The sequence below is a fragment of the Hylaeus anthracinus genome, unplaced genomic scaffold (assembly GCF_026225885.1).
Source record: "Hylaeus anthracinus isolate JK02 unplaced genomic scaffold, UHH_iyHylAnth1.0_haploid 11985, whole genome shotgun sequence".
In the NCBI taxonomy this organism is placed as follows: Eukaryota; Metazoa; Arthropoda; class Insecta; order Hymenoptera; family Colletidae; genus Hylaeus; species Hylaeus anthracinus.
Genome location: NW_026534333.1, coordinates 11,205,332 through 11,224,661, shown reverse-complemented (window position 1 = coordinate 11,224,661; position 19,330 = coordinate 11,205,332). Strand labels below are relative to the sequence as shown.

Sequence of the window (19,330 nt, the reverse complement as noted above, 5' to 3'; positions counted from 1 at the left end):
CGCGCGGGTGGAGGCCAGAGCTGGACAGTGATTCCTTTGCGATTATTTTTGTAACGATCACTTTTGTAGCAATCGAAATTGTCGGATTAATCGGTAATCGCAAACTATATTTGTAAGCTACGATCATTAGCAATTTATAATCTTTTCGGTCGTTTGTTAATCATGATTAATTAGTAGTTATAATCATGGATCACGTTCTGCCCAACACTACTAAGGGCGTCTCGCGAGTCGAGTCGATCTGAAACGAACGAAGCAACGCGAATGATATCGTTAACCGTTAATATTGATGTGCGTTCGAAGCTACGGGGAAATCACCTTCGCTTACAGGCGGATTACACGATTATTTTACATCAAGGTACATATGTTGCGTTTCTTTCTTTTTCAAACGACGATTCGCGAAACGCCGCGCCCCCTGTCGAGTCACAGGCATCGTTCTCCCTCTGTAGTAGACCCTCAATAGAACAGGAGCTTTTACGTTTCTCCTTTTAACAACTATTATTAGTAAGTAACTGTTAACCGCTCGAATGAATGCATCTTGAATTTTGTATGCGTCGAACCTGTTTTACCTTACATAGCAGCTCCGGCTGCTGATTACTCGGAGGAATCCGAGTCGGACTCCGCAGGTGCATCAGTGACTTCCGCGGGGACCTCTGGCGTCGATTCAGGGATCTTCTTCGTCGCCGATAAATACGCACCCGGTCCTTCACCCTGCGTGTGCTCGATTCCAACTCTGAAATCCGAAGAAAGCGTAGGGTTCGTGAGACGACGGAATAGAGCTAGGATCTTAATTTTCTCTCGTGTGCAGGTGTACTTCTCAGTTACCTATACTCGTGTCGCGACAAGTTCCTGACGTATTTCTCCGGCGGTGCGTCGCTGTCGCTGTTCTGAAGACTAACGCTCCTCGCGGTCGTATGAGACACTTGAGTCGCTGGCATCGTAAACTCCACGTAACAGTACTCGGAGAGGTTTTCAGGGATCTGATCGTAAGAAGTTAGAGCCATGCGGCAGACCAATTGATGCGTCGTGTATGCTCCTAGAAACGATGAAAAACAATCAATTGTACAGCGAAAGAAACGTTTTTGCGATAAGTATGGTTTATGAGAATGACGAGGAGGTACCTTGGCCTTCTTTCGGTAGCCTAGGCATCCTCCAAACGATAGCACGATGCTGGTGTTCGTATTTGGCTTGGCCCGAGGTGACTTCCATTAGCTGTGGCTCTAACGTGTCGACTGCGCCCAGGAATCTCTCTATACCTTTGATCTTCCCGGTTCTTCTGTGAGCAGACTTCACGGACCCGTACCTAAAGTGCTTCTCCACACGGAACAGGTATATCCAGCACTCCGGGATAGGAAATCGAACCATCACGTCCTCGCAGGGCACCTGGCCCAGCTTTCTCGAGGCGAACCCCGGCACGAGAATGTCTGCCCTCAGCTCTACCTAATGACGCAAAGAACAGAGTCAATCCACGTGGATGCGATCCAATGACACATTGCGGAGACATTTTCGACAGTATGACACGGTCATCTTGTTCATGCAACTGTTAGCAAGGTTCTGCAGAGGTTTAGAGAAAGTTTACGTATTTTATTCCACGATGGTGAAGCGACATTACCTTGTTACCGGTAACGCACATTACGGCTTTAAGCTGAAGGGGAAGCTCCCTATTTTTAGGCGGCCTTACTCGGAATCTCATAAGTTCGATATAGCATGCATCGGGTGGCTTGAACCTTCAAACGGGTTAGTCAGGGATTAACCACAGTCAGTTAGTATTTCCAGTTAGAATATAGCTGTTAGATGAGTTAAGTTTTTCATAACGAACTTTAATAAGGAGCGCATACTTTATGATCCTGGACTTCTCGTACTCGTCCTGCTGGACGCACGCGTGGAACTCGATGTTCTCTAGACGGATCCATTCCTCCGTTACGACTGGTATGATGTCGTGTCTGCCCACCACTTCCTTCCCCTGCCGCCACATGTCGTTTATCCCCAGCTCAACGTCAGGCATACCTGAAGTGATGTCATATGTTATCAAAATGTTTTTTTACTTCTTTTCTCCCCTTGGTATACATCCTCGAGAAGGCTTCTTACCCGTAAGGAAACCCAAAAAGAAGAGTCGAACGCGAGCTATCTGTTTGTCCACGTGACCGTCGGCACTCTGCTCGACATAAAGCTCGTCCACCACTGTGATCTGGACTTCCTCCATCTTGTAATTGAGGGCGCGGTCTCGATGAGCGGACAGCCTGAACAGAGCTTCCTCGATAGCGCAGGAAAACAGCTTCAAGTCCTCGTAGTTTTGGGAGCCGAGCTTGAACAGCTGGGAGACCTGCAATATTCGTTGTCAGGTCAGAAGGGTATCTACAGGTACACAGAATCTACTCTTTCAGTTCTCAAATCAGAACTTTCATATTGCAGGGTGCTCAATCCAAGGACTTCACAATCCAAGCAAATAAACGAATAGAATTGTACCTGTGGCGCATGTTCAACAGGCAGTCCTAGCTTCTTCAAGTCGCTGCCAAACTCCTTCACACCTTGGTAATCGCCCTGGATGGCGTACGCGGCGAATTGGCTGAGCTTGTTCGTCAGTCTCTCCGCCTTGGTCACCTGACCAGGTCGAACTCCAGGCCGTTGCTTGTAGAAGATGTACTGCAGCTTCACCGTGAATATCTTGCCGTACTGATCGAACTGCTGAGCGCCGATATCGGAGACCGAGTAACAGGGCAGCAGAGGCAGCTCTTGGAAGGGGTCCTTGTCCTCGCTGTTGTTGAACAATTGCAGAACCGGGTTGTCGCCTTGGTAGACAAGCTTGACGAAGATCTTCTTCCAGAATCGCTGACCCGTGATCTTCTTCTTGTTCGGTTGGCGCAGCTGCATCTCCCATCCTTCGCCCGTGAAGTTTATCCTTGGAAAGTCCTCTAGCGGTTGGCTGACGTCCTCGTCAAACAAGGGAGTGGGTGGTGTTTCCTGAAAACGAAATTGTGAATTCGAAACGTGTTTCGAAATTCAAAAATCTGGCAAAGATGGATCATAACGACGTCATCATTTTGCAAGAATACTTTTGAAATCTTCAGATTCATTCATCCTACATGACGGAATCGTGTAAATCAAGAGACAATGTTTTACAGCAACTGGTTTACGGAGACTTGGATATTATTAAAAATATTAAGAAAAAATTATCAACAAAAATTATTTTCACGTAATTAAGAATCAGATTAAAACATATATAGCATTGACATATTGAATTTTTTACAATAAACCATATAAAAAAATTCCTAAATACCGTGCATTTCTGCACTAGCTGAAGGAATATAACCCCTTAAGTTCACCACCTGATATAAGGACGTATCGATGAGGTACTGACGCCATTAATATAAAAGGACGTATCGACACGTCGTCGATGTCCCTTATATCGATGGCGTGGGCGATTTGAAGAAAATCGAACTGACAATGATGCGGGCTGTTCGTCAACTGATGAATCGATACCGTAAATAGCCTGTGGCACATGTGGATTACCGATGCAAATGAATTTTAAAGGTGTCATCTATAGGATTACACGATTATCCGCATTCCGTTATGTCGGTAGCTCAACACTTTATATCCGTTGGCGCAAGTGGGTTAAAGATAGCACTGGGACTACTTGAAACAAAAAAAGATCTCTAACAATCGAATGGATCTAGCCTTAGTTAAATCGTTACCTGAGAGTCCGTCCTCGTCAACTCTGCTGGCTGAACGCCCTCTTCAGGGACGACGGCATCCTGGGCGAATCCTGACTTGTCGAACGGGTTGAATCTTGGCGAGGTATCAGCGTACGCGGTGTTCTGCGGGCTCTTGGGTGGAGGAGCCAACACGGGAACAGGCCCACCTTCGGTCATCCCACTCTGATCGCCCTCTTTTGGTCTAAAATGACGAGTTAGTACTCGAGGTGACCTTGGATAATTTCTAACCTACATTGTGGATACTTGCTTGATGAATACACTGAAGTCTGGACCATCGTCGGAATCCGCGGACTCAGTCCTCTTCACTTTTGCTTCCTGCGGCGGGGCGGTCATGCTCAGGAACGAGTCGAATCCATCAGTTTCCCCGAAACCAGTCGCTGTTTCCGACACGGTCACGGACGAGTCGCCCCAGACTGAGCACAACGAATGGTTACGTTTTCTTAAGAGTTCTTGTAGAAGATGATTAAAGAATGATATTAATAACAAAAAAAGAATCCTTATAGGTGTAATTGCTTGCATAATAATCATAAAGTTTGTCTGCAAATAAAATTCAAAGTACTTAAAAAATCGGCCAGCCTATTATGCATACCTTGATTCTACTTCGAGAAATAATTTTCATTGAAAACTGAAACCTGTTGCATTGTATTTTAAAGACATTAAATCGTTATTTAAGCAAAAACAAAAAATAAGATTATCGAAAAATGTCACAATCTATAATCTCTGAATCGCATCTGCTATATAACGCTTGTCATTTCTGAGACTACCTGCTGGAGGTTGGAATCTGTTAGTTTCTATGTATCCATGACCCTATGGTATACATATATATTTTGTCATTTTTTAATTAAAACCCCGGGGTTCCTGTATCTGCTTCGCCAATTCACTCACCGTCGCTAGATGTATCCATGGCAGTTGGCCCACCACCGAAGGCGTCCATGAACGGATCCGCGTTGGTGTCCGGTTCGGCAGCTTTATCGAACTTGGAGGCGAAGATGTCGAAGGCGTCGCCAGTGCTCTCGATGGCTTTGGTGGTGACAGCGAAGTTGTCCAGCTGCTCCTCGGGTCTATATGCTTCGTTCATAGGAAATTCGGAGGCGGGCATCGGGCTGGTGGCTGCCGAGATGCCCATGTCCGCGGTGGGCGCTCCGAAATCGCCTAGCAAGTCCGAGGCGAACGGTCCGCCAGGTTGAGAGGTTGCGCTAATGTCCGTGGAAGAGAATAGAGGCTCCACGGCAGGTGGTTGCGCGGAGCTCGTCGAAAACGGTGTGGGCGTGATCTCGGTTCCACCGAACGTCGCCGAGGCGGTCGTCTCCGTGACGGAGAAGAACGTGGACTCAGTGGTGGCGGTCGTAAACTGCTCCGCGGTAGCCGCGGAGAACAATTCAGCGGCGGTGATCGAAAGTCTCGATTCCTGGACGACTGGAGCCTCCGCGGAGAAGTCCAATCCGATGTTGTCGACAACCTCGCTTCCCAGTCCGCCTGTCGTCGAAGCAACGGACGGTCTCTTCTCGCTGGTGATGGACGCGGTCTCGGGGTAATCTGACTGGAAACCATCTTCACCCTGAGCAGTGGATATCTCTTGCTCGGTCATACTCGCGAACGGATTGTCCTGAGTTGTGGCGGTAGTGGTTAGAGCTACTCCGGTGACCAAGCTGGTAGTGCCTCCGGTAGTCATCGAAGTGGAGAAGATAGTGGTGGTAGTGGTGTCCGTGTTCGGTGCGTCAAACAGGTCCATAATGTCTTGGTTCTGAGGCGGTTCCCCCATTTGACCGTCGTCCGACAACAGATCCGGCACGTTCGAGTCGACGTCCAGGAGGTCCGCGAAACTGTGCTCCGGAGTGGGGGATGGAGAGTGCATCAGAGTAGGACTAGGTGTTCTGGTTGCCTGCAATGGGCGAGTAGATTTTGCGATTAATTGGAGCGATATCTGTAGCATTCTGTGGAGGAACAGAGAAACATAAATAACTGAATAAATTGACCAACCTGCAATCGATCCAAGAGATGATTCGAAGTGGCATCCATGGCTCCAGTCACGGATAAGATCAGATCCTTTGTGTGCTTGGGAGGTGCTGGAGGTTGAGGTCTCGGCGGAGGCGGCGGCGGCGGCGGCCTCGACGGCACTGGCTTTGCCTGTTTCGGTTGAGGCGGTGATGTTACCGAAGTTGTAATATCTGCAGGTTGAACGAAGACTTCTTGGGGCGTCTGCGACGGGACTTCAGCAGCGAACAGATTCGCGCTCGCTTCGTCCTCGGTCGTCACGAACATATCCGTCGCTTGGCTAGTGAATATATTGGTCGCTGGTGTATCGGTGACGGTGGTCGTGTCGAAGCCAGTGCTCGGCGAGGACGTGTCCACGCCGAACGAGGCGAAGGGATTCGTCGAGTCGACGGGAACCGAGGGCTCGTACGATTGGTCCGCGGCGAAGTTCAAGAATGGATTCTCGCCAGCGCCTGTCGTCTCCGGTTGCGCGAAGTCCTGAAGGAATGGATTCGAGGTTGCTTGGCCCGTAAGCCGGTCGTCCGGCTGGGCCCCGTAGTCGTCCATCAGGAACGGATTTCCCCCTTTCGAGTCCATGATGACTGATGCAATTAATTGACTAACTTAACTTGAGCTGTTACTTTCGTGAAATTGCGCGCGAATTGTTAGCAGAGAGTCTTTAGAAGTGCGCAGGTGGAGAGCTATCCTCGGCCTCTTTACTTGTCCATCAATTCGGACTCGAGCAGCTTCAGTTCGGTCTTCCCTGGTCCTAGCGTTGCGAAGCTGGTGTCGAAAGGATCAACGTCTTCGTCCAAGGAAAAGCTTTGGTTCTGCAGAGGAGTGAGGACTTTCGCCCCGGGGTCCTGGCCGTCGATGCACAGAAAGTCCTGCGCCTCCTTCGACACCTCCGCCCTGGGATCGAGGTCGTCGATCTCCGGTACCGTGGTCGGGACGAGAGTCGTCAAGCTAATGGGCGCAGGACGCACGGGAACCTCGCCGGAGATCTGTTCCAACTCGCTCTCTAGCACTTTCAGCTCTGCTTTGCCTGGTAGTATGTTACAGGCGATGGACGTATCGAACGGATCGTTGTAGGAGATCTCTTCTTCCTCGATGGGCTTCGACTCGATCCTCGGCGTCAACGGCTTAGCGTCCACCTCGATCTCCGCGTCCAGTAGGCTCTCCTGACGCTGGGGTGTCTTGGCTGGTTGCGGTTGTTCGAACTTCTTCAGCACGGAGCTCTGCAACTCGCTGATCTTCAAATTGCTCGGCCTGATAGAGGCGGCCGTGAAATCGCTCTGCCTTCTGGTCGGCTCGTTCTCGCCTCTGGGATCGAAATCGTGATCGCTGAGGCTATGAGGCAACTTAGACTCCTGTTGCTTCAGCAGTTCCGACTCGATTAGCTTTAGTTCCGTCTTCCCCGGCGCTACCTTCACGATAAAGAGGAGAACAACGTAATAAGTGTGAACGACAGATGAGTTTTGATAATCGATACACTTTGCCATTCTAGAGAACTAAAGAACTAGAGAAAAGAACGTGCGACGTGTTTGTATAAATATATGCCCTATCCGACTTTCTTTTTAACCCTTTCGCTCCGAATGCCGGATATATCCGAACCGCCGTAACGAAAGAGTTAACCTTCTAGTCATCCTCGAATTTTATTAATTCGAATATATCCTCCGCAAAAAAAAAGGTGTCCGAAGATAGCACTTTGGAACAAGGTCAGACGGGGTACAAGCAAGTGTTCAAACTTCTATTATGTTTGTATGTCCAATTCTCTGTCGATATATGTAGATTCTTTCATCTCTATAGGCAACAGACGGTAAGCATACTTTAAACATCTATCTAACTACCTTAGCTACAAAGCTCGTGTCGAACGGATCGACATCCACTTCTTCTTCCTCGATGGGGATGGACTCTTCGATGGATTTCTGAGAGTAGTACGGCGTGAGTGGCTTCGAGGGCAAGGTCTTCTCTTCTTCCGAGGTCGTAAGGAGGTCCGGTCTCTTGGACGGCGTTGGTAGTTCGAAGGCGACCGACTTGGCGGGTGCCAACTCGAGGGCTTCTGGCCTGGAGGTTCTCCGTTCGAGATCCCCCGACTCAGCTACGTCGTTTGCTACCTCCTGCTCGACAAAGTCAACCGCGAACGTTGGCTGAACCGCTACGGTTGGTGGTGGCGGTCTAGACGGGTGTTTGGGTGGTGTCGCCTCGACTATTGCTGGCTGTTCGTCCTTCCTGGGATCGAAATCGTCGTCCTCTAGCGCACTCGGGACCTGTGTCTGGTCGCCCAGTAGCTCCTTCTCCAGAAACTTCAGCTCCGTCTGTCCAGGTGGAATCTCTTGCACTGTCGAGGTGTCGAACGGATCAACGTAAGTGATGTCTTCCTCCGGCGCTATGGGCTGGTCGACCAACTGGCTCAAGTCGGTTGTCGATCCTCCTAGAAGATCTCTCTTCGCCTGCAGACCTGCTCCGCCATTCTCGGCGGTCAGTAAACCTGTCTCGTAGTCTCTGCGCAGGCCAGCTGGGTCGGTCAAGGAGATCGTCACCTCGGAGACGGGTAGTTCCTCTAGCTCTTTCTCGATGAACTTGAGCTCTGTCTTTCCAGGAAGTATATTATCGGCGAAGGTGGTGTCGAAAGGATCCTCCTCGTTGGCGAAGGTGGCCGCCTCAAAGCTGGCCTCTATTATTTCCGATTGGAAATCTACGGTTTCCGGTTCCTTGCTACTAAACGGATCTTCGGCTTCCTCGAGGCGCGGAACCTCGTCCGGTGCGGCGCTTAGGTCGAATTCCGCGTCGTCCAAATCGGGAATCTCTTCCAAGATGGTCTTCTCCTTCAGAATCTCGAACTCCGAGATGTCGAGCGGCTCGTTGTTCGACGCTTTGATCTCTGCAGCGCTCTCCTGGATAACGGGTTTGGGCAAAACGGGCGGGAGCTTGGTTAAGTCTACAGGTATGTCTGGAATGTCGCTGTCATCGTCCAGCAAGGTCTTCTCGACTTGAATGGGTTCAGGGACTGCTGCGTTCTCCTCCGACGGCACTGGCTCGTCGAAGTCGTCCAACAACAGGTCCTGCTGGAGCCTGGGCTTTCTGTTCTTGGAGATCTTACAGGTGCTGACGTAATCGATTCTCCCGGAGAGAACCTCTACCGCGTTCCCTAGGCTGACTACCTTCTTCCCCTTGCTGTCTACTGTCTTGAGAACCTTGTCCGCGCTGGTGGTGTCGAACGGATCGTCCCCAGCCTCTTCCTCGGTCGGGCTGTCCGGGATGTAGGCTAGTTGAACGTCGATGTTCTGGAGAACGTCGACGTAAGTGGTGTCGAAGATGTCCTCGTCCGCGGAGACCTCTGGTTCATCGTCGTCGTCTGGAACTTCGACGAAACCGTCCTCGTTGACCAACGGTTTCTCCTTGCCCGCTTTCCCCTCGAAGTCAGGCGGCTCCCCCTCGATCGGGTTGCCCTCCTCGTCGAAACCCACCCACTTCTTCGACGAGGACTTCTTCTCGGTGTCCTCCTGGCTCTCCTCCCCTTCCTTCTCTTTCTTCTCCTCTAACGGAGGTTTGCGTTGGAAAAACGAGGTCGACTTGATGCGATCTAGGTCCCCCTGGGTCTTCTTGAGGATCGAGTCAACTCCAGCTGTCAGAGCCTCGAACTTTCTCCACTCGTCGGAACCGGCGCTACTGGCCTCCTCGCCGGATGGCTCGACCTTCGTCTGGGCTAATGCCCGCGATCGCCTATAGCTCTCGAGCTCCTCCGGATCGAACTCGTCTTCCTCTGCCCCCTTCTTGCCCTTCTTCTGCTTTTTCTTCTTCTTCAGGCCCTTGGCTAGCTTGTGCATCCTTTAAGAGCTACCGTGGATCGCGCGAGGCCTCTGCAACCAACGAATCGCGCCTCTGTTAGAACCCCGAGCTCCGTCAATATCTGTTCCGCCAAACGAGGATGTTCACTTCCGAATGGAACGCATAAAGTCTCGAAAAGCTGACCGAAAGTCGAACAAGTTTTTGAATTTAAATGAAAGTTTACATATCGGGGGGTTTCGAGTCGCTGATTAGGAATTTGACGTCAAGAATGAAATACCCAAAATGGCAGATTTAAGATGTGATTCTATTTCGTAAATAGTGGAAAATATCGTGTTTTATGCCGTGACATTTGTTTTCATTTTTGAGATTTTTGGAGGAGGGACTAGCAGTCCAAACTTATATAGTCAAAGACTGTAACGCGACCCAGTTATAAAGAAAACGAAAGCAATCCCAATTAGCTTGGGGAATCCCCACAGAACTGAACATCCAAGCTCCACGCTATGCTTGATTTCCTTTACGCTAACTAATCGTCCTTGTGCAAACAGGCTAGTAAGTCATGGTGCATTGGTTTAGGATTTGGATTAGTCTTCCGTAATATACAGTGCGGTGAATTTAGATAGGAACATTCAAATATCTCCGTTGCTCGTGGATTCTATGGTGGAACCGTGAAGCCGGTTGCCCGCCATACTGAATCTGACCACCCTTTCTGATCCTCCTTCGAAGGATCTGGAGTGAGCTACTTACACGAAACAAACTGTGCTACTAACGTGCTATTAATCAACCGTGAAGTATACTGAAACTGAACCAATCACGTTCACTGTTTGTATTTGCACGACCTTTTCGGAACTACAGGACTCGCCGTGCTGAAGCTGAGGTGAATTTCTAATCCTGGGATCATTCTCTTAAATCAAGACAGAGCGACAGAAGTGGGCTTTCTGGATTACTTGTTGTTGGTGTGCGTGTGTACGCGTACGTGGACATAACACTTTCGTTTTGCGATTTTTATGCACGTTCGTCAATTAGCAAATTGTTAAGCAATCTCTAATTGTAAGCGTAGGAGACAGGACGAGGAATCCAATCGGCTGAGTCTACTGAAGGAGAGCGAGGAGGATTTAACGAGAGACTTTATAACGGTATGATTTTAATACCAGTATTATGTCAACAAAGCTATACCGAAACCGATATATTAAGCGTAGAAATGAATCCTGTGCCTGTACTAATATTAGAATCCTAATTTAAATAGAAATATTTACTCGTCATTTTGTTTTTACGGCTTATATGTGCTCACTTGGAATGAGTTGCTCTCCTTCGAAGATAACAGAATAAATTCCTACACCTAATGTAAGGGTCACGGAAAAATAACATTACAATACAGATACTTTGTGTCACGGTATAAGTCCTATTTAACTCTTCGTGGTACACTTTCCCGTTAGTTCCTGTAAAGTCTGTTGAGCGTTGCTGTCGACCGCTTACAGACAAGCACTCAACGGCTTATGGTAACTCACGCGGAATTTCGAGTTCGCTGGACCCCTCGAAAATCGTTGATCCGTTCCAGCATCGATGCGACGCTAATCGTAAGCTCGACGATTTATGCTAAGCTCGGGAAATCGTCGTCTTGCGTCTTAAAATGAACGAAGGCCAGCTCTAGAACTGTTTCACGTTACTCTTTGCCTAATCCTCGAATACTTGTTGCACACTACCGATCTTTATTTAGCCGGTTACTCCTTATGACTGCCTAGTGCTAAATTCGTTCGACTCTTTTTTAACGCGCGCACACATCGCGATACAGTTCGGTGCACTCATCCTCGCGGGTAGCGATGGGTCTGAGAGAGCGTAGAATAAAAGTTACAGTCCAGTAAAGACGACTCGTACAAAGATTGTCTGGTCCCGAAAAATGATGTTCCATCTTAAAAGTATACAGAGAAACATCCTAGAAATTATCCAGAAATCACGCCTTTAGACGGGATTCCACTTTAACGAGCATGTCACTAGATTCCTTTCATCGCTGCTCGCTAGATTAGTGTCGACAACAGAGAAACGGTGCCAATGACGACGCGAGTCGTTGGAAACGATCGAACCTACGGTAAAACTCGATGAAGGGTGCTGGAGAAATGTCGTTTTTACGTTCTTGGCGGAACAATGGAGTCGTTATCTGGGATTTTTGTATCGAGCTGATACAAATCTTTTCCGCGGACGTTTCGCTGTACGCGTCATGGGATCGTTGCCAGGACAGCCTGATCGATCGCAGTGCCGTACTATGTGCGCATTTCGCTAGAATCCGTTTCGTTTACGGATGAAAATAAGAATAACGAAATTTCGAAGGACTCGAGCGTCTTCGATTTTCTGGTAATGGAAGAACATTGAAAAACAAAAAACAAATTCGTCATTTGTGAATTCTTAGAACAGGAAATATATGTACATTCGTCCGAGTTTTGTCTGCAATCCTTCGACAACTACCGTTACAAGCTGCCAGCACGAAAAAAACTTCGCGATTCGACCAGCCAACGGTTTCGTAGAAACGGGTAATGGAAGGGTGGTCGACCAGGAGTGACTGAACAAAATTTTGTCGATAATTGGGGGAGGGAGCACGTGTTCCAGATTATTGCAGGGTAATCGTGTCGTGTGGGCTGACATGCTAACAAACTCCCAGTCTATCGCTGTTCCCCCTTTAGCTCCACTAAAACCGATTGCAGCGCACCTGCAAGCAGTGCAAGCACGCCAGGAAGTTGGAATCGATAACGGGAGATGAATCGACCGAGTTCTCGACGTCTCCGCCTAGAGCAAGCGTTCTCGTTTCCGGACGACAGGATACAAGACTAAACGAAACTAAAATCAAAGATGCCTTCCAAGAAACATACAAAATAGTCTTTTTCGGAGGTGTTGATTCTAAATCTGAACACAAAAATTTTACAAATGGAACAGGGATTAGGGCTAGGTCCCTAGGCAACAGGGAGAGATCCAATATGGCGGAGCAAAATGTAAAAACTGATTCGATTTGGATGAATGTGTTGGTATTCGAGAACTCTTGAGATTGACAAAAATTGTAACCATGAAATTTGAAAGAACCCTCTCTTCGATATAGGCGGATACTGGAGACGATCGAAATGGGACGCAATATCGACTTCGATACACGATAACGCGTATTCTTATCTCTGGCATTCAGATAATTAAATTTGGCTCGCGCCGCGTCACTGGGTTGAACAGAGATTATCGATCTGTACGTTTCGTGCCCCTGTGGAGAATTGAATCGAGAACGACACTTGTTACGAGTTAATTATTGGACCCTGACGAAGCCTAGCTAATTTGTTGAAGCAAGAGGAATATGCTATATTCGTTACGTAACTACTCGTTTGTCTCTTCTTTGGCCCTAGGAAAATTCATAGGGTCTCTACTGATTCTAGACGTTTATTCATTATTTACCGGTTATTTTGCTTCCTCAAATGTTTAACTGTTGATTAATTTAACGATGAGAATTAATCATGCCTATCATGTGTAATAATGGAACAAGTAGTCCCAGTTGTGATCTGGATACTTGGTCTGAGGACAAGTATTCGGATTGTATTCATGTACTCGATCAGTCAAATAGTACTCGAGTACTCAACTATATCCAAACAGTAGTCGGATACTCAGCTGTTTAACACGTTGACTGCCAAACGAATATTCTTGAAAATTTCTGCCAAGATTAAATATTATTTAGACTATCGGAGGTCTAGGTAATAAAATATTTATCGTGGTATTTGGTTTCGTAACCACATTAAAACTCATGAATTTCATTTAGATTCATCTCCTGTGACGTCTAACTTTCAGAATTAATCTTTCTAGTTCTTGAGCGAGAAACACTGTCACCCATATAATATGGGTGACATGGCGATCAACGTGTTAAATGGTATTCGAATACTATTCGAATTCGTCGAACATTTGTACCACCGTATTGGACGAATATTCGCATACAGAAAAAATTAAACGGTGGTCGCAATTGTAGCATCGACCAAGCCATTTTTTAACGAGGAGCTTCGTTATCGTCTTAGCAACGATCACTTGCTTGCGTCAGCTACATCTGCGAAGCCACGATTGAACTGGTTTAAATATCCCCTCGTAGTTCCAGAACGTGGCACCGTGGTTCCGGCCACGGGAAATGGATTTCACACGAAAAGAATTTGATAACTTCCGATGAAAAAGGAATCTCTGACTGGGATGCAACTTTGAAACCGAATTCCACAACAATTTAGGATCTGTGTGCCACCCAAATCAACATACTCGAGGTTAGTCGAACTCTTTTCGATGGATTGGCTTGATCCAATTACCATTAACAATAACATGTACTGTTTTTTTTTCTTCAACAATATTTACTATAGTCCCAAGAAACCATTTATTGCTATTTTGTTCAATATTCGCTAGAAAATTTACTAAAATATGTCTTTCAATGTCCCTCGAAAGCTCCGCTTTGTCATCGAAGTATTACAACACCCTTCTCCCCCTTCATCTAGCTCCATTCGTGAAATTTCATCGAGGAGTCTTCCCCAGAAACGGCTGCTCTCGTCCACCCACGTCGTCTTACCGATCGATTCGAAAACAAGTGAGAAGCTGCCGGCCGCGTGGACGGTCCGCGAACTATGTATAACCCAACCGAGGAAACTCTATAAGCGTCAGCTCCCGCGGATCGGGAAACCCTAAGAAGAACGCAGCGAGAGGTCGTTTTGGCTCCAAAAAGTCAAGGAGCCTTTTTTTATATGGTCTATACGTTTCTCAGAAATTCGTGTAACGAAAAAGGTAAAAAGGTTACCTACAGTGATATTTAATGGCGCATTTAATGAAGCAATGTGTTATGTAAATGTCATACGAAATGAATAGGTCAGAGTTATCGAATAAGGAGATTCTCCAGTAACTACTATATTCTTTTCTTCAGGGTGAACATATCCCATGTATGAATTTCCCCTTTTATCGATACGTCGTTGAAACTAAAGTAACCAAATAATTAAAGGTGTAACCAAATAATTAAAGCAAAAGGCTAATAGTTTATTGTGCTTTTTATGGATAATTTATTAAAACGAGAACAATGTTTCTTCCAATAGAAAAGTTCTCCGCTACCTTCGTTTAATGTAATGTAAACTTTGCTTCGCCTTGAAAAATTATAAATAAAACTGTGCATGTCAAACTTATAATTTATAATGATAAGTTTTCAGTTAAAGGAATGTGCACGATTTAAAAAAAAAAAAAAAAATTGAAATTTTCCAGTTGCCAAATTTCCCTTATTAGTAACCACGTGTTCGTGTCATAATTGGCTAGCTTGTACTTTTGTAATAACAGTTAGAGTAAAGGATGGTATCGTGACCACCTGTTGGTAAATAGACCCTTCATGATTTTTATGTTTATAACGAAAGCAATCAACGCTAAATAGTGTGGTATGTTGCACATAGAGAAACTTTTAAATAGAGAAACAAATTTACACTAAACGGAGTGAATACTTAGGATATCATTAATATCCGAGTATATACAATAATGTACATCAAATTTAGATGACTTTGGTCATTATGACGAGTCTTTGTTTACTTTATTAGAGTACGAAATCGTTTTATCGACTATAACTCTAATCCGTACATCATTTTTTTATTATAACGATACACATAGTCGTTTCAATTAATTTGTGTTGTATAAATCCTTAATTTTGCGTTTCTGCAGTAGGACGACACGCTTAGTTTGCGTTATCATAACACCACTCCGTACATTACATTTACATTACATTTCGTTTCACGTTTGTTGGGGCCCACTGACCCCTATCGTAGCTTGGGTACCTCGAGGTTGCTAGACCCGTATTGTATCCGCGTATTAGCATGCTACAGCCCCTGAGGATCCATCATAAAATGACGGTCCGGTTCCGACCGAGTTTTAACTTGATGGACATTACTGTACTCGAGTCAAGTGTCTATGTAATAAATTTTGGCAGTGACCACTCTTGTAATAATTGTTGCAAGAGTAAAAATTACGAACTATTCGCGGTCCCTTTTCCTATTGTTTTCTAGCGAATAATCGAGAACCCTGTCTGAGACGCAAGAAAACACTCGACAACAAAATGCCGACTCAGAGGATAGTCTGCCATGACCCTTGCTCTTGATAGCGCCTGCCATGATCCTAAAACTCTTAAGTGGACACCTAACATTGTACGTGGTATGCACTGGAGACCTTTGTTCTCTAAGTGTCGCTATCAAGAACAAAGATCTCTAGCGAGACACTGGGGGCCGACCCTACGAGTGACGTAGACAACTTTCGTATATATCAAATATTAGTCGAGAATTTTAGCCGAAAGTTCTAACCATCCGAAATCACAAAACGATGTTTCGTTAGAAACACGTACAAAAATAGACTTTACACGTTTATGTAATACTTGCGGTGAAAAATTTATTTAGAAACATCGAACCTATCACTAATACGTTTCGTAACTGTAATTACTTCGACGTCTTCCACGGTGTCTTTTTACGTTAAAGCAACCAATACGATTCCATTATCTCCCACATTAATGATTACATTTTTCAACGTATTCGTATGAAATATCAAACTCGATGTCGCTGAGCTGGGGTTAAAAAAAAGCTTAATATAGGGGTACGAATATTTATGGAACTGACTTTCTCTATCCCTTTCTCTATCCCTTTCTCTATCCACCGACGAGAGTCCCGTCAATTTTTTCCATATAAAGCCACCCCGTACTCCTCGAGCTACAAGCTTGTTGCGCAACCATGGTACCAGAAGACCCATCCAGCGACCGACTCGCTTTCCGTACCTCCGACCACCCAAAAGAAAATACCGAATCCACGCAACCATACCCGACGAGGATACTTCCGAAACGAACATTCCTGAAGGAATAAATCATCGGCAGCAGCGATAACGAGGGAAGCAGGGGTGCAACGCTACACCGTGGATCAATCGTCGACGGGAGGCGTGGGTGTCGCTTCTACGTGGTCTCTAGGTGGCCTAACCGTGTCTCGATTCGCTCGTCCAGCGAACTACTGTACTTACGATTCCAGCCTCGTCAGCCACATCGGTAGGACGCACATTTTTTTCGAGTCATCCCGCGACTCGGATAGACCAACGCTCCTCTCGGTTGTCGCGCACTTTTATCGACGAACCAGCACTGAACGGAAGAGGGAAAGCGGAAGAGAGGCTCGACGGGGATGCTACCGTGGGGAGTGAGCTCCGTCGGCGGAACGGCTCGTGGGTATCGACGATGGCGAGGCGATTTGGTCGCGTGCGAACGAGACGTGACGCGTGCGATAGATGACGGTTCGCTCGTTCTCTGGAAAATCGGATGGAAAAGCGGGCGTTTGGGGGAGCCGCAAAGGCCCTGCCGAAAGCGAAGCCGACTCACCTCGTACTCTCTCCTGCGGCTCGAGTTATTTCCAGCATCGATCCGTTGGTTCCGCCGGAGAAGAAACATGCGCGTACGAGCTTTGAACGCCCACCCGCGAGCCCCCTGCGCGCGACCATCCCCACCAGTCGCGGTGGGTGGAAAGACACTGCTTCTGCCACCCTTCGGGGCTAGCGATGGCCTGGAAACGCGAACGACGGAACCGAACGACCGACTGCGGCCGACTTTTCTGATCGATTGCGAGATTTCGAATGTCGGGGTTCTTCGAACTTGAGGAGAGGGCCACGGGGTGGGGGAAAGAGATTCAGAGCAACGTGGAGCTTGATTGAGGGAGCTTCAGAAGGGATGAAGATGACGCGGTTGAGCGAAGGATTTGTAGATGGATATTGCGAGGGACTGTTAACTGGTTGTTTAATTTCGGTGTAATTTTTCAGATGTTAATTGAACTGTATGTAATTAAAATGGCTGTCGTTTAAAGTTGAAGTGTGGAATCGTTGGTCCAACGACCACAACCGTTGGTGTGGTTGTTTGCGCTACCATTGTTAATAGTTTATCGAAATTGTGTGCAATTGCTAAGAGGTTACTTGAACTGGTGTTTGATGCACCGCAAACTGTCGATTGTAAATGATAAACTGCAACCTACATAAACTCTAAATGAGACAAAGACATAGGATAGTCGACAGATCATGTTACTTGTTTATGTTAGGTGGACTGGAAAGTAATGTCGTTTTTGACATCTCAAATACTTGTTTATCATTTATCAGCTCATTGATTTTTCTGCCATTGAGAATTTGCACAATAGGTGACGAAAGGCTGCTGACAATGAGGGCGATTATATAATGAATTAAAGATAGAAATTTATTAAAAAGTTTGAATTTAATGTAAAAGAAACGACGTTACTTTTCGGTCTACCTAATAGAATCTACGGTATACGTGTAGTTTTATAGAAATTTTCGACGAGTCTGAAGTGGTTAGGGAAAACAAGAAATTACCAAACATGACCTCAGTTCTCAACTCAACAACCTGATTGTCTCCGTTAATTGGAATTCGAGAGACAGAATACAATCGGCAGGGGACCGTGTCATTTCTATTCGAGTCATGTCCATATTTACTATAGCGCCTCAATTGTATAAATAGTATAGTTCATAAGGAAATTCTGTGAACAAGATTTTAATCTAAATCAATAAAGGTAGGGAGATGTTTCTGTAATCCAAGCGAATAAAATTAAGAAAATGTTTTTTTTCAAACTAAACGAATAAAAGCGAGGAAAATGCTTGTACCTTGGTCCTTCGTTGTTACTGGCTGAAAGATATACTGACTGCTTGGAAAGATTTTGCTTAAACGAACTCGAAACGACTTCAATTCATCGCTAGCTACCCTTTTCTTGTTCGCGTTGTCCTTTCGCAGATTGCACTATGACGATGACGGTGTTATTTTTCTTCAACGATTTTTTCAGGAACATGAAAAGAAGATACTTTTGTCAAATAAATGAAAGAAAGAGTACCGACGCCTTTCGATCGACGTACGATGATCTGGATAAATTGGTTCGGGGATTATCACATTCGAGTAGAAAAGTGACGGAATTTTCTGACGAGACTAAGTATACAATTAGAAATTTCAGATACGCGACTTTTCCAACGAAATTTAATTTCGACAATTTTTTATTCGTATATTTTTACCCGAATTAAGTTATCTATTATCATTGAATACTGTGTCGAGTTTATTCATAAATTTGAATCTTGTTCGCATACAAAATTAAATATTCTACTTCTATTTCCTAACCCTCTTCCCTTCCACGTCACTTTCGTATCGTTGAATCAACATGAAAGATTAAATCTCGATAACTAAATCGAATATCCTCTTCTCGATTACCTTCGTGCTATCAGCTCCTATCGAGTCTTGAACGTCCCTTCATCGTTCATTAAAAAATAATCAAACGCGAAACCATTCACGAAGGCTAAAGAAAATTTGTATAAAGGTCAAAGCGTCGATATTGGTAAGACGACTGATCAAAGGAACCGTCGAGAGTATCGAACGAGTTTTCTTTGCTTGAATAACTAAAAAAGGGATCTATACATTTTCTAGTGGACCAAAAATTAAATCTCTGCAAGTAATTGATATGCATATCTTTGACTAATCGTTAAACTCTAATTTAGAAATTAATATTAACCAAAGTAATTGGTTAAGTTAGGTTAGAATTAATATAATGCATATTAAGAACGATTAATAGGCCCTAGGTTATATATTTTCGAAATAATATATGAAACAAAAATTGTATTATTACTGAAACCTCGGTACATAAAGTTGATCTCGATTCTCCTCTCTATAGTGGTGATGTAATTTTAATTAGCACCACAGACTGTAGATGGCAGGCAAACCTCATTGGAGTCCACTAGCAGACCTAGAACGAAACGAACAGAAAAAATAAAATCTCGTCCTTCGGGCTGTATGAAGTTCACAAGCGACCTTAGAAATATTACAGTAACTTTTATTT

The 19,330-nt window shown here is 45.6% G+C and overlaps 1 protein-coding gene across 1 annotated transcript; it reads right to left on the bottom strand.

Moving 5' to 3' along the window:
* Positions 1-6: 6 nt before the first annotated feature.
* LOC128886795 (protein stoned-B-like) lies at positions 7-19,159 on the bottom strand. The gene is made up of 14 exons (XM_054141958.1): positions 16,488-19,159; positions 7,535-9,547; positions 6,405-7,111; positions 5,691-6,303; positions 4,596-5,592; positions 3,958-4,123; positions 3,690-3,891; positions 2,464-2,958; positions 2,086-2,320; positions 1,836-2,004; positions 1,610-1,724; positions 1,119-1,437; positions 823-1,033; positions 7-730 (listed from the first exon to the last, which is right to left on the bottom strand). Exons 2-14 carry the CDS (start codon positions 9,512-9,514, stop codon positions 592-594), a joined length of 6,348 nt encoding a protein of 2,115 aa, XP_053997933.1. The 5' UTR covers positions 9,515-9,547; positions 16,488-19,159; the 3' UTR covers positions 7-591.
* Positions 19,160-19,330: the final 171 nt, after the last annotated feature.